Source organism: Camelina sativa, chromosome 2 (genome assembly GCF_000633955.1).
Source record: "Camelina sativa cultivar DH55 chromosome 2, Cs, whole genome shotgun sequence".
Taxonomy (NCBI): domain Eukaryota; kingdom Viridiplantae; phylum Streptophyta; class Magnoliopsida; order Brassicales; family Brassicaceae; genus Camelina; species Camelina sativa.
Genome location: NC_025686.1, coordinates 16,674,183 through 16,690,303, shown reverse-complemented (window position 1 = coordinate 16,690,303; position 16,121 = coordinate 16,674,183). Strand labels below are relative to the sequence as shown.

At 35.4% G+C, this 16,121-nt stretch overlaps 2 protein-coding genes across 2 annotated transcripts; both read right to left on the bottom strand.

The window, feature by feature from the left end:
- Nucleotides 10,990-12,558, bottom strand: LOC104727037 (protein DETOXIFICATION 50-like). Its single transcript, XM_010446034.1, has one exon. It carries the CDS (start codon nt 12,541-12,543, stop codon nt 11,005-11,007), a length of 1,539 nt encoding a protein of 512 aa, XP_010444336.1. The 5' UTR covers nt 12,544-12,558; the 3' UTR covers nt 10,990-11,004.
- LOC104727028 (protein DETOXIFICATION 50) lies at nt 13,954-15,748 on the bottom strand. The gene has a single exon (XM_010446022.2). It carries the CDS (start codon nt 15,672-15,674, stop codon nt 14,142-14,144), a length of 1,533 nt encoding a protein of 510 aa, XP_010444324.1. The 5' UTR covers nt 15,675-15,748; the 3' UTR covers nt 13,954-14,141.

Genomic DNA, 16,121 nt, shown 5'->3' with positions numbered 1-16,121 from the left:
GAACATCAACCTTCAACTTCTCCCCATCATCAGCCCACACGAATACCAAATTAAGTATCTTTCCAGTTTCTTCCTCTCTATGAATCTAACAAGAAACACCAAAACCCATCACTAAACTCAAAACTCATTCACAATATCCGCATTTTACTAAATCCAACGATTGAAACTGAAATCTTAAGAATAATACCCTGAGGGGAAGTACTCGACCCGATTCAACAAGCGACGAAGAGCCCTGACCAGCTCGGATCTGAAGCGGGAATCCGACTGCGGGAAAACCACGGCGGGAATCCGACCAATCGTCCGGTCTCGAGCCGATACTCCTCGACCCGTGGCTTCGCGTGGAATCGATTTGGGTGTTTTAATCGGAAGATTTTTGTGTTAATACGGCGAGGATGAAGGAAACGAAGTCGCGATATCGAAGAAGAAGGTGAATGCTACTTTTTTCGACCAATCAGAGGAGAGGAAAAATATTAGAACACCCTTTGGATCAGTTCTGAACCAAGATCAAAAATATTGATCTAAGCCCACTGTTACTTATTTTTATTATTTATTGGGCTTAGAACAGGGGGAAAGTTATCCCATTAAGGATGGCCTTAGGGAAAAAGAAGGTATACAGATCTCGATCTCAGCATTTGACCACTTGCAAAGTTTATACTGGGATGTATAGGTAGTAGGAAAATCGAAGTCCCAAACTCAAAATTTTGTAAACATATATCACAACGTATGTATAAGTTCAAGAATGATCTTTTATGTTATTTGTTTTTGGAACATATAAGATCAAAGCTCAAAGTAATATACGTACGAGGTACCCAAGGAATAATTGGGGTTAGTTTTCAAAAAGACTTAGAATAATATATAATGTATATATATGGTTCAATCTACTCATTGTTATTAATATTATATTGATTTTGATAAAAGCAGTAAACCTTGATACTGCAATGTTCAAATTATGTAAGCGTGATTGTTGAAACGTTTGACATCGCTATAGATAGGTTTGAAGACTTTCATAGTGTGCCTATGAACCAATCCATGGTGCGTGACACTATTAAGTACAACAGCTATATAAAGTTAGCACTTGCAGTGTTCGTTATCACTCATTGCTAAGTTTTCAGTTTCCATCAAAATCATTGCTACTATATAATTTATTGTATATAATAAAAGATGAAAAAATATATAATGATTCTGATGGAAACTAATATGAAATATGTATGATGTGGCTCACACATCTCAACAGACTTCCCACGAGAACTAGGCTGGCAAGCTGGAAAATGCAAATTGATAATGTCTGTTGTATCTGCGGTCTCTGCCTTAAAACCCGCGAGCACCTCTTTCTCCATTGTGAGTACAGTGAAGAGTTATGGCTGCAGACGACAAGGCGGTTGGGGTACAACCCGTTTGTATTCCATATTTGGGAAGCTTTTGCGGTTTGGATGGGTATATCAGATGCTACCTCTTCGCAAACCCTTTGGAGACTGGTGGCACAAGCAGTCATCTACGCCATTTGTCTGGAAAGGAACAATTGGTTTCACAATAACATTACAACTCCACCGCATATATTGTTCAAGGTTCTGGACAGGCAGATTAGGGATGCAATTCTCGCAAAGAGCGACAGGAAAAATGTAACATTCGCGAACCAGAATCCTGGTTTAGGAGCAAACGAGTTTAAGTTAAACGATGTGTTTTGGGGTTAGGGAAAACCCAGGAATCGTTTATAAAAAAAGAAACTCATGGATTTGGCCGAGTTTGGCCGTTTTTGAGAAAAAGAGAAGAGAGAAAGAAGTTCTTGAGCTTTTGGTGAGTTTTTGGGAGATTCATAGCTGTTCTTGGGAGATCAGAAGCTAGGAACGTTGTAGGAGCTTGCTAGGAGTGTAGATCCGCTTGTTTAAGGGTTAGAATCTTCTTGGCAAAGGTGAGTGCATGACCATGGCTTCTCTAAGTTTGAGATTCTCTGATTTTGCTTGTTTATGTGTTATATGGTTGATTCCATGGCTTGTTAGCACGTTATTGAGCCACAAGAGGCTTTGGGAGGCTTCTTTGTGGCATTGGTTTGTGTTTTGGTGGTTTAGGGACGGAGATCTGGCGAGGAGCTTCGGGGAAGAAGATGCTCGGCATATGCGTCGATTGATGCAATTTGTGTGTCGGTCAATGCAATGCGAGGACAGCGTGAATTGACCTAGGAGCGTCAGTCGATGCCATGTGGAGGTATCGATCGATGCAATTAGGGATTTCGTGAAATGTCAAACATGCATCGGTCGATGTAGTGTTGGTGTCGGTCGATGCAGGCGAGCCTTGTGTCGGTCAATGCAAGCTTGTGTCGTTCGATGCATGGTTTGGTGTCGGTCGATGTAATTGTTCTGGTTTGTTGTTTGTTTATTGATTTTTTTATGGTTAGAGTTATCTCAATTGCTTGTGTGTATAGCCTAATAGATGGGATGATTGCCTCACTAAGTATTTATAAAATACTCACGCATTTCATGTGTTGTGATGCAGGTAAAGGCAAAGTATGATCGTGGAATCAAGGCAATGAAGAGGAGGATGTTCTAGTGGCTCATTGATGTGTTGTCTGGCTTCTATTAGGTTGCTAGAGTTGAGTCAGTAGAACATTGCTATGTTGCTGATTTTATGTTTTATGACTTGGTTGAATTATCACTATTATTGGTTTATTAATTATTAGTTATTGATTATTGGTATCTTTTGGCTATTTCTGCTGTTTGGTTTGATTGTGGTTAGGTGGCTAGTGGGTATGAGACCACTAGTTAATTATTATTAAAAAAAAAAAACAGGTCGACTCGTTTCAAAAAATTTCAAGAGTCTCATGCGTGATTGGTTGAGATATGTTTAGGGGCTTTTCCCTATTTCATTTTATATCTAAGATAGTTCTTGTTTTTTCCCTTTTTTGGCAAGCTCTATATTCCTGTAACAAAGCTATTGTACAATCTATTTTCACTAATGAAAATTCACATATTTAAAAAAAAAATATGAAATATGTATGAATTTTCCGCAATATGTTAAAATGACCAAATGAAGACTTTTAAACGCTTTTAAGTTTTACCACTTAAGTATCTAATAATAGAATTTAGTTATAAAATGTGAATATTATAAAGGGAAAAATGCCAAAAAAAACCCAAATTATTTTTATTTTTAAATTTAATATCCAATGGTTTTGCATTGGAATAAAAATGCTTCGTGTATTTCTTTGATGCTTTTTAAAACATCATGTTATATTGATTTGTCGATTCAAACATCCGACTTAACAGACGTTAATTTGATTAACGGAATGTCTAAACCGGGTTAATTAAACCAAACACATGGGTAATTGGTGTTAAACGAAAGACAATAATGCCCTTAGTTATCTCCCCCAAATCAAATTGCTCAAACCCTAAAAACATATTTCCCCAATTTCTTTTCTTCTTTGTCGTGTGTGTTCTGCTTTGAACAACTTATGGATCGAGTGATGAGTGAAGGCGTTTGATTTTGTTGATTGGGTTCAGTGTTTTGGGCGTGAATTCTGAGAGTATCACGGAGATGAGGTATGTCGATTTCAGGTTTTTAGGTTTTGGGTTCTCAGTCAATTGCAATTTTGGGGCCGATTTTAATTCTTAGGGATTTTAGGGTTCATAGATTCTATTATTTTTGATTGGGTGAGTAAAATCGTTCATAGATTCTATTATTTTTGATTGGGTGGGTGAAATTGATTATTTTTGGGTTCATAGATTTTATTATTTTAGGGTTCATAGATTTCAATTCGATTTCTGTTTTCAGGAGTTTGTTTGTACTAATCGTGAATGTCTTCTTGTTGTGTCTAGTGCTTTCGAGTGTTTGAAGTGCAAAATACACTTTGGAGGAGATGGAGAGAGATTGTGACTTGAAACAGATAAATGGTCTATTGAAGTGCCTGACAAAAGAAAAAAGCATAGGCGTCCTAAGAAGTATGCTAGGATAAAAGAACCAGGTGAATCATCAACCAATCCGTCCAAGGCTACAAGGGAAGGCCAAACAGTAACTTGTACAAATTGCAAGCAACGAGGTCATAATAAAGGCACTTGCAAAAATCCGGCTGTACAACCAGCTCCTACACGCAAAAGAGGAAGACCAAGAAAGCAACTGGTAATTTTCATTATTGGTTTGTTTCTTTTATGAGAGCTTTCTGTTTGTGACATTTTAGCGTTTCCCTAGGATAATAATGATCCATGGAGCATACACAATGCACCAAAGAGGTGGCAGCAAGCTCAAAGCCAGTCCACTCCAATCGTTTCTCAAAGTCAATCCGCAGAACAACCTCAGCATTCAAGTGCTCCCGCAGCTGGTAGAGGACGTGCTCATGGACTTCCTCCTGGAACTAAAAATGGTGAAAGAAAAGGTCGTCTTAGAGCTCGTGGTAAAGGTCGTGGCAAAGGATCAGATGAAGCTCCTAAACTGCCTTTTTTCTTTATGTCTCCATGGACTGACAAATTCTTTGATGTTTGGCAACCAAAAAAAAAACTAAGTTCATGTCTTCTAGGTTCTGATTGATTAGGATGGTACGATGATCTATTTAGGAGGATATTTTGGTGGGATCCTTGTATGTTATCAAACTAAACGGCTCTTTTGGATCAATGGTACTGATTTTTAGGAAATCTCCATTTCAAATAACATCAAACAAAGATTAACCATACAACAGACTAAACGAAAACAACAATAACAAACAACAACAACAACAACAACCCAAGATAGCTACTTTCCCAATCCAAGTATCATCACAATTACGACAATTAATCCTCCCCAGGACAACACGATGAACTGTCGGAGCATTTTCTCTCTCTCAGTAGCTGCCACAACTTTATTTTCAAGCTGATTCTTCTCTTGCTCGTATTTGTTTACTAACCCAGAATGCATCATCGTCATCGCACCACTCACACCATGTTCATTCATGGCCTTCAGAGATTCTTTAAGCGTTTTGATTTCATCTTTCTGATGACGAATCTCATCTCTAGCTTCTAATAAGCTAATCTTCTGTCAACCATACGGCTTTTCTTCATATGTCCAACCAAAGAACCCATGAACAACACATATGTAGAATCTTCTTCCTGGATTATCGTTTTTCCATGATTTTACAACAATCGTCGCTTTTCCACAATTGCATATAGGATCCCCAAAACGTCTCCCTGAGTTTGCATCAGACCCAGAACTTTGACTCATTACTCGATCCATAAGTTTTTCAAAGAAGAACACACATGATGAAGAAGAAAAGAAATGGGGGAATTATGTTTTTAGGGTTTGAGCAAATCGATTTGGAGGAAATAACTAAGAGCAACATTGTCTTTCGTTTAACATTAATTACCCACGTGTTTGGTTTAATTAACCCGGTTAAGAAATTCTGTTAATCAAATTAACGCCTGTTAAGTCGGATGTTTGATTCGACAAATCAATATAACGTGATGTTTTAAAAAGTATCAAAGAATACACGAGACGGTTTTATTCCAATGCAAAACCATTGGATATTAAACTTCCAAATAAAAATAACTTGGATTTTTTTTTGGGTATTTTTGCCATATTATAACTATACTGTTTAAGTTCTATATATTGTAATTTACGAATATATCGGTTAGTTCTAAAACCAGCAACGGAGAGATACGTGGTTATACAATAGTAATGGTATCCACAGACTTGTACTATCAAGGACTTGCAATTTTTTTCATTCTTTATTTGCAGAAACTAGCTAGTTTTTTTGTTGTTGTCGTCACTCGTCAACATGTCTTTGAAGAAGACTAGTATATACTTAAACCCTTTTAAATATAGTTGAATGTTTGAACGTATTTTTGACGCCCGAAAGGAAAAGTCAAATGCATGAGCATTGGGTTGGGGTTGCATGCACACCGTACGTGATACGTCCTTTGAATAAACTTTGTTAGTTATGATTATAAATTCTAAGTCGGTATATACAACTACAAAACCAATAAATTAGCGACAAGACCCTCTAACTTGTTTACGTCTTTATCAGAATAAAACGTAACAAAGTCAATAATGCATCTTAGACTTCAACTAGCCATTGGTTAATAATAACACGTATGATATAAGACTAGTCCAATAAGCATTTGGGCTTACAAGGAATCTGTCTCTCCAAATGAATCAAGAATCCTTACATATAAAAAAATAAAATAATTAAGTATCACTATTTGTGTGTACGGCTTTTGGTCATTTCGATAGGACGATGAATAAATTTGAATTAAAAGTGACTATTGCAGCTAATCAAAAGACCAAAGTGAGGCTGTGGAACGAACAGCAAAAGCCTCTTTCTTTGTTCACTTCCGTTGTCTTGTCTCCTTCAAGCCCACCACTTTCTATCTATGATTTGACTTTAATAATTTGATAAATCTGTGGCCTATTAGGTCTTTCTTACATTTTAATCTATTTGTTAACATAGTAGGGATCAACCTCGTTGTATCTTATTCGCTATTACGCTTATAGTAATGGAGTGACGAATGATGATATACGAGGACACGTGCGTAAACCGAGAATATATGTATATTCTATGCATTTATGGTTCTGTCTTCGATTAGAATATTAACAACATAGCATACAATTACATCTACACATACATGTAATCTACGTGGAAACTATATGTGCAAATGCCAATAAGCTAATCCATGAACACAAAGGCCAACTTATGAGTGTAATATATATACTACTTATATTTTAGCTATGAATGAAATTTATAGGAATATAACTGATAATTTCGATAAACAAAGGGATCAATTGTTATTGGGATTATATTTCTATTGCCACTAGCACCCGCATTTTCAGTAATACCCTTTCATGTAAAGCAAAAGTCTCAAACACTAAATCTAGTTAAGCCAATTTGCATCAAATGGCCTCTGACCATTAGTAGCAAAATTAATTTTCGTCCTCACAATAGCAAATAATTATCAAACCTCCAAGTCTCCAAGTATATATATGGTTCAATCATTATTTTAGGATCTATATGAGGCTCTTTTTTGTTTCCACAACACTAAGAAAAAAATGTATCTAGACTTTACTTCTTTCACCATATCAAGGATTTTCAAGTTTGTTCACTATTGGCTATTGCTCCAAAGTGGGAAGTATCGAGGATAACTGTGATCGATTATAATCACTTATTGGTGAGCTCAATTCTCAATTTTTGACTTCCTTATTATTCAACGTCATATGTACATTTTGAATTAATTTGTGTAAAGAGGCTACTCGAATATATTTTCTTGACATCATCCGTTTGTTCATTTTCTTTGAATCCGTATGTTTTACGGGTTAGGTTCTTTTACCTTTAGAAAAAAAAAATGTTTTCATCGACAGCAACTAGATGCTGACTAGAGACCTTGTATGATCTAACTGCAGATGTTTGTCATGTATGTTGTATATATCTAAATGTTTTGAATTAAAAAAAAAAAAATGGATGGTGTAAATAAGATAATTATTTCTTGTTTGATGAAGAGGCATACACAATAATTGACGATGATATTTCTATTATAAACATTGTAACTATTCAATGCTCTAATCACAATTAATTTTTAAATCAGAGTGATGAACTTATTAAAGTTTCCGTTGTTGTTTCGTTCTCAAAACATAGCTAGTACCCCCTCTGTCTGTCGTCGTGTCCTTTGTTTCTTTGTCTCCGTGGTTTAGGCATTGTCATTGTGGTCATAGCCACTGTGATTATCATTAGTTAACATTTCCATACTCATAATTTATGTCCTAGTATTTGTAACGCTTGGACAATTTATGTCCAGAGGCGTCATTGTCTATGATATGTTACCAAGAATATTATCAACAGATCATTTTCATTTTTATGACAATCGAAAATCGTCAAACATTTTTCTACCAAATGTAAACATTTTGAGATGTAAAGACCATTAGATACATTTTCCTACATGCATATAATTAAAAAATCGACCAAACAATTAGAGTATTCGCGTAATTCACACAACTTTTCGTGGTGACAAAATTGATTTTTAAAAAATCAAACATAAATACATTTGGTAATTTCTCTGAGTCGCTTAGCTTTCATGAAACTTGTGCCATTCTCTCTAGTTTAGTTTGTCGTTTCCATAGTCCCGAGACTATGCAAGTATTATTAAATCTGATATAGTAGGATTCAGTTTTTTTGGCCTGGCCTTTCGAGGCCGCTCTATAGTCAATAGGAGTATATACTAGTATAACGATTCTTAATTAGTCAAAGGGTTAGCTCGGGTTTTTAAATAATTATTTTGTGTGTGTTTCATAACCACAAGCCGAGGAGACAGAATCTCCTGAATATGATCAATATAAGGTACTAATGCATGTGACAACATTGATATTATTAATGTATATGCTTTCATCTCATCAACTTCAAATTATTGCTGAACCATAAAATAATTAAGAAAGTGATAATATTGCTGAACCATCTCCACTTTTTTCAAATAGAGAAACTGATATATATTTTATGCAATTCTTTTTTAAGGAATGATAATATAAACTTCAATAATGTTTTGGCATTAATTGTCAAATCTTCTGTATACATGTGGAAATCTCAATATTAAATTAGTAATTCGATAGAACAATAACAAGTGTAATTGGCTCTTCAGTCCTAGGAAGTAAGTACCCCCTATCCTTAAAATCAATTAATTAGCAAATCACAAATTTTGGAGTTGTACGTGTTAGAAGAATTTATCAATACTCCAACATGAGTGATTCTTGGCATTGTGTTTCCTAACCAAATCTTTCTCAGTCCTCGTAAGCTGCCACGTTAAGACAAAAGATGCTGTGTAGTGTAGTTCCTTCTCAAAAATATATATCAAAGAATTTAGTAATTAATTCAATAATAATCCATATAGTTCACTTCTAAGGATCTTTAACCCAGGTTCTGTTTTTGTTTAATCACTCTTCTCTAGTCTCTTTCTTTACGTCATAGATTATTTTTGTGTTATTAAATCTAAAGAACACTAGAAACTGCACTAACTTTACTATCTGTCAGAGAATTTTAGATATAATTCTAACATCTCTAACACTAATTTCAATCCCACTCTATATTTTGCTTTAAATTTTATTTTAGAGTAGAAAATTCTGTAATACTATTCTAACTCTAAAACAGAAATCTCCGTTTTAAAAATATATATATTTAGAAATTTCCATTTTTGATTTACACTAAATTTTGGAAAATTTTGTTTTATAATTAGAAATTTAGTAGGAAAAGGAAAAAAAAAAAAAACTCATCTCCTATAAAACAGAGTTAAAACAGAGTACTCTGTTTTGAAGAAAAAAATAGAAAAATCTGTTGGAAATGCTCTAATACAAAAAAAAAAGTAAATATATAATTCAAAACGTTATGTAATTATGAAATAATAGAGTTTATCAATATCTTTTAATTCGTAGCTAGATGGCAAGGGACATTCAGGCATTTAGTTTAAAAAGTTATGTATGTGCATTTTTTACTAAAAATAAAACACATATATATGAATATATGCATCATAATATATATATATATATATATATATATATATATATATTTATATATATAAATGGCGATACCAATTGCTAGAAGAAGAATGATACGTTTAGCGAACAAAAAGATCGACCACTTTGAAACGTAATGCAAACGAAATTAAACTATAGTATCACATAAGTGAATCGATTTCCCATGAAGACAGGGATTTCTTAAGAAATAAGTACAAATAAACTAATATATGAAAAACTGTTGAAGTGCCTCAAGTGATGTGAGTTATTATTCACTTTGGTTGTTTTGTAAAGACAAAATCTGTAGAGAGTGCCCTTTGAATTACTTAAAAGGGAGGATATTCCCTCACCATATTTTACTAGTTTTCGTGGATACGAATCTCTATTTCTTATTATATATAATTAATCAAATGTATTATTAGATAAAATTGAGTTGTACTTAGTTAGTCTCTTTAATTTGATATAATTGTTATAGATTGCACCATAACGATTTGGTAGCTGATATAAAATTTTATATTCGAGTTCAAATGTTTCTATTTGGTAGCTGGTTATAGGTTTTAGATTGTTTTGGAGGATAACGAACCAATTTATGGTGCAAACGTGGAAGTGGTGAAAAGGTCACGGAGAGATGCATCATGATGAGTTTAGAATTCGTTTAAAGACTTCCCATTGCTGTCGACTACGGGTTCAAACGCAGCGGTTGCGGTTGCGGTTACGGGAGTTTGCAAAAATAGATGGTTGTGGTTTCAAGCGTTATTAAACGTTTTAAACAATTGGTTTAGCGGTTTAAAATTGGTGCGTTTGCAGGAGGTTTACGACTGGTTGACCAGCGAGTGCAATAGCAGTTAAAACATAATAAATGTGATATATAATTATATAAATATTTTAAAATATCAAAAACTTTTTTAAACTTAATTAATAATTAAAAATCATAAAAATACTACAATAATTATTTAGAAAAACAAATAAATTTCATAGTGAAATGTTTATTACTTTATGCATTTGGTCTATCAACAAAAATTTCATCAAGTAATGTGACAAATAGCAAAACACATATATATAGAAGATAGAAAAAAATAAATTGTTGTCTTTAAAATAAATAAATAATAATAATAATAATATTCCAACCGCAATCATCCGCAACTGCAAATGCTTGCGAGAACCAATTTTTAGAATTCAGTTGTTAGAAGCGGTATAAGCGGTTTATGTGATTGGCCCCAACCGCTAGCAACTGCAAACGTAGCGTTTGTGGGAGCTAGCGGGAGAACCAGTCAGGCCCTAAAGTTATAATCGATTTATGAAATTGCAACGATGAATCTCTCGGTTGTTATTGGTATCCTACAAAATTTACATCAGCATCTCACATTTACTAAAAAGTTACCAATTAACTCGAAACAAAGACATTATTATTGACTATCTTAGACTTTTTATTTATTTATTTAAATTAACATGACATCATTCAAACTTTTACCATTTATTTTATTTATTTTAGTTATTTTATTTATTTTATTTATTTTATTTATTTTATTTAGGTATACAGGATAATTCATACATGGTCAACTAGTTTACTACCACTTGGTCAACTAGCTGAGCCTCAACTTCGTCCTCGTTGTTGTGGTTGCCACTAGCCACTGCCATTGTGAGCTCCCTAGCCCTTTCCGCCTCCAATTCCCAATCAGTCCTGTATATTACCATCATCATACCAACCATACAGGTGATTTGTGCGGCGAGCATTCCTTTCCAAAATCCCTCAAATCCAAATTCAAACCAAAACGCCATAATTACTCCCACAGGTATCCCAACCGCGTAAAATGACACTCCATTAATGATAACTACGGTCATCGGTCTCGCAGATCCTCTAAGAACGCCGCATCCCGTTGTTTGCAGAGAGTTCCCTAATTCGCAAAAGCCAACGATTAGCAGAGCCTTCATAGTCAACTGAATGATATTGTCGTTGTTGGTGAAAAGCCTAGTCCATTTTTCTCTAAAAGAGACAACAAATGTGAGAGCCATGAACCCCATTGCAATGCTGAGACTGAGTCCAACAACGACTACTCTTTTCACTCTCTGTGGTTGGTTGGAACCAAGCTCATTTCCAACTCGGGTCGAGACTCCTAAACTCAAGGAATGATGGAAACTGTAAACAAGAGAAGTTATTTTGATGATAATTCCCATCGAAGCAATGCTTGCTTTAGGGTCTGAGAGGACTCCACAAAGAAATGTGATAATTTCATAGAACCACCACTCAAGACAAACCGATATACAATATGGTAGTGCGAGACAAAGTAGTTTTTTCCATTCTCTCACATTATCTTCATATGTCTCCTCATAAATCTGCTCGGCCTCGTCATCACTTGGATTTTCTTCAGAAAAACAATTGTAGAGGAAGATAAAGGCGAGTAGGTTTAAATTTGACACAACTTCACTCATGGCAAAACCTTTAATCCCATAACCAAGATACGTCACAAAAAATGACATGATTGGCCAGTAAAGAAGATTTGCGGTCAGTGTGCAGTATAATAAAGGAAGAGTCTCTGATTTGGTCTTGAGATAAACTTTTAGTGGGTGTAAGAAAGACTGAATGAAGAGATCTGGGATAGACCAAAGCAGAAAGATGTGAGCTTCAGACACGAGGTCCTGGTTTTGTAGCAACATTCCAGGAATTTTCTCCATGTAGATCCAGACAAGCATAATGGGAAAAGAAATTAGGAGGAGGAGGATGATTCCTCGTTTAATAGTTGCATGGACATAGTTATAACGTCTAGCGCCAAAGGCTTGGGAGCAAATAGGTTCAATACCCATTGTTAGACCAGAGAAAAGTGAATATCCAGTGATATTCACAAATGCAATGGCAAAGGCACCACTAGCAAGAGTGTCATCTCCAAGACCCCCGAGGATGGACATAGAGATGAATGAGCGAATGTAGCTGGCGATATTTATAAGGACCAATGGGTAAGAGATTTTACCGATTAATATTGCTTCATTTATGAAGACGGGGAAAAGAGAGACGTAATTTCTTAAGAATAGTAGTCTCTCATGATTGACTCTCGGGAGTAAGGGTGTTGTAATTTCGCTTCCGGCAAGATTTGATTCACTCATTCTTGTTGTTTTTTGTCAATAAAATTTAGGTGTGATTTGTGAATAATAATTGTTAATGCGCTTGGCTTTATATAAAGAATGTAGTATGAGTTTTCACATTATTAGTATGCCATTTCTGTAATATGTTATATATTCAAGTCAAAGTTTCGAATTTGAGCAACCTATTTAATTTTACACATAGTTTCTACTAAATTGAATATACAGTGATTAGGCTTGGGCATAAAAACCGTACCCGAATATCTAGTCTGGAACCCGATCCAAAAAACCAGGTTTAAATTGGGTATGGATTTACCTATAAAACTTTATTGTGTTCTATTTTCCAATACCCATGGATTCGGGTTAGGGTTGGTTATACATGGTACCGGTTCGGGTATTCATCAAATCATAATATATAAATATATCTAAAAATATTTATAATATTTAGCATTAATATAATTCAGTTGCCCACAATTATAATTATAATTTTGAATATGTCAATTAGTTTTATACCTAAATATCAAAAAGTAATCAAATTATTTAAAATTATTTGTTAAATAAGTTTAAATTTATTTGAATTTAATTAATTTTAAATCTTTTTTTCGGGTATCCAGTTGTTTGGATACGAATCAGGTTTTGAAATTTGTAACTCAAATCAACTCGAATGCGATATTACCCGAACCGAACCGAATCCAAATATCAAAATATATTCAATGAGTTCTATTTTTTAAAATCCGTTTATCTGAACCCGATCAGATAATATCTGAACTCGAACGGATTATCCAAATTCCAGACCTAGTAGTGATACATGGTAACATCCATATAAAACTATATGATACGACTAATTTAAGGTCGTTGTTGTTTAGAAAAATAAATTACTTTCTGTGATTGTGATATGTTTTTTTCTTATTTCAGTCAACAAACACAATATTAAATGTAAATTTATACACATGAGTTTTGTTCTATTTGAATTTGTATATTTTTTCTATTCAAATGAAATTGCTTTGGTTGCATTTGCATATGGATGTTGGTCTCATGGTAATTTTTGGCCAAACAAGAAATGATGAAAGGCTCCTTATATATAGATAACTTGGCATGAATCATGCACCTTTCGGAGTCTTTATATGTGTAAACAATCAAGTTGAGTATTAATCGGATACTAGACGTTCCAAAACATTAAGTAGAAATTCATGATTTTTTTTTTTTGTAAATAGGTTATATAAAACAATGGTATAGTCCAAAACATTAACCGGATACCATTGTATAAGGCTATAGTCCAAAACAATGGTAAAAAATTACCGTGGCAAAATGGTAGAAACTGTTCCATAGTATCCACCTAGTTTTGAAACTCTGTAGCCATTAATTCATAGCCTTATACAACTTTTTTTTGGTCAACCTTTTCTTTAAATCTTTTATAAATTTTAAAACCTTGAGTACAAAAGATGAATCTCTCAATAATTGTTATCATTATACACTACAAAAATTTACATTAATCATCCAACGATTCCCCTTCTCCAATAAAGAAAAAAAGTTATCAATTAATTCAAATGAAAGTCAATTTAATTTGTTTTTTTTTTTTTTTGTGTTAATGACCGTCCCATGATTGACTCATTCCTCCCTAATTATATTTTAACCATCCCAGCCTCCACATCCTCCTTTACGTCGTCGTCACTGCTGCCACTATCCACCGCAGTGGTGAGCTCCTTAGCCCTTTCAGCCTCCAATTCCCAATCAGTCCTACACGTAGCTGCCATCATACCAATCACACATGTGATCTGCGCCGCGAGCATCCCGAGCCAAAGTCCCTTGAATCCGAACCCAAACCAAAACGCCATAACTGCTCCAACCGGGATACCAACAGCGTAAAACGCCACCCCGTTGATATTAGCTCCGATCTTCGGCCTCGCGGAGCCTCTGAGAACCCCGCAACCCGTAGTTTGCGGGCAGTTCCCAAGCTCGCATAAGCCGACGATTGGCAGAGCCATGGCAGTCAACTTCATGATTTCTTTGTCATCTGTGAAAAACATCGCCCATGTGTTTCTAACCGAGACAGTGAACGTGAAAGCCGTGAACCCGAGGGCGATGCTGAGACCAAGTCCAACAATGGCGGCTCTTTTAGCTCTCTGCGGCTGGTTCGAACCAAGCTCGTTTCCCACCCGAGTGGACACTCCTAAGCTCAAGGAATTAGGGAAGATGTAAACAAGGGAAGTGATTTGGATGAGGATTCCCATAGAAGCAACGCTTGCTTTAGGGTCTATGAGAAACCCACAAAGCAAAATCATAATCTCATAGCACCACCACTCGAGACAAACCGATATACAACTCGGTATCGCGAGACAGAGCAGTTTCTTCCATTCTCTCACGCTATCTTCATACGTCTCCTCTGTAACCTTCTCGTCCTCGTCCACACTTAGCTTCTCTTCCAAGAAACAGATGTAGATGAAGAGAAAGGCAACAAGGTTGAAGTTAGACACAACACCACTCAAGGCGATGCCTTTGATCCCCAAACCGAGATAACTCACTAACAAGAACGTGACCGGCAAGTGGAGAAAGCTCGCGACCACTGTGCAGATTGATAAAGGAAGAGTCTTTGACTGCGTCCGGAGATAAACTCTTAATGGGTGTAAGAAAGATTGAGCAACGAGATCTGGAACAGAGTAAAGCAAAAAGATATGAGCTTCGGACGCGAGCTTCTTGTCCTGTTTCAAGATTAGAAGAATCTTCTCCATGTTCATCCAAAGAAGTGCAACAGGGAGAGAAGTGACTAGGAGGAGGATGATCCCTCGCCTAATAGTCGCGCTGACGTGGTTGTACCGTCTAGCTCCGAAGGCTTGAGAGCAGATAGACTCAACTCCCATGGTTAAACCAGAGAAAAGAGAGTATCCGGTGATGTTTGCGAATGCGGCGGCCAGAGAGCCACCGGCGAGAGTGGCGTCTCCGAGACCGCCGAGGAAAGACAGAGAGACGAAAGAGCGAACGTAGAGGAAGAGACCAGTGAGGACCAAAGGGTAAGAGATTTTGCCGATTGAGATGGCTTCATTTATGTAGACAGAGGGAACAGAGGAGTAATCTTTCAGAAAATGTAGTTTCTGATGAGAGCTTTTTTGGAGTAAAGGTATTGTAACTTCGTCTCTGACACGATTTGATTGACTCATTCTTCTTTGTTTTTGTCAATATCTATGTGTGTGTGAGAGAGAGAGAGAGAGAGAGAAGAGAGAAGATTCTTTTTAGGTGTGAAGAAGATTGGTTGTGCATTTGGCTTTATATAGAGAGGAGTGGTGGATTTTAATATTGTTAGTATTCCTTTTAAGTCATATGTTAAAAAATTCACACGCTTATTTATAACACTTTTTGATTTAATTTTTTCCACATGTATTTCATTTCATTTGGATTTGCATAAATGTGTAGTTAGCTATAAGTCTAATATTTTATATAGTACATAAGATTTTTACTCAGTCTGACTTTGTAATGTGACATTGTAGTAGCATGCGTATAAATCAATATACGACTTAATAATTATTATTTTTCTTTTTTTTCCGTCATATTTTTCTTTTTTATATATATAGTCAACATATACGATATTAAATATAGATTTGTGTATT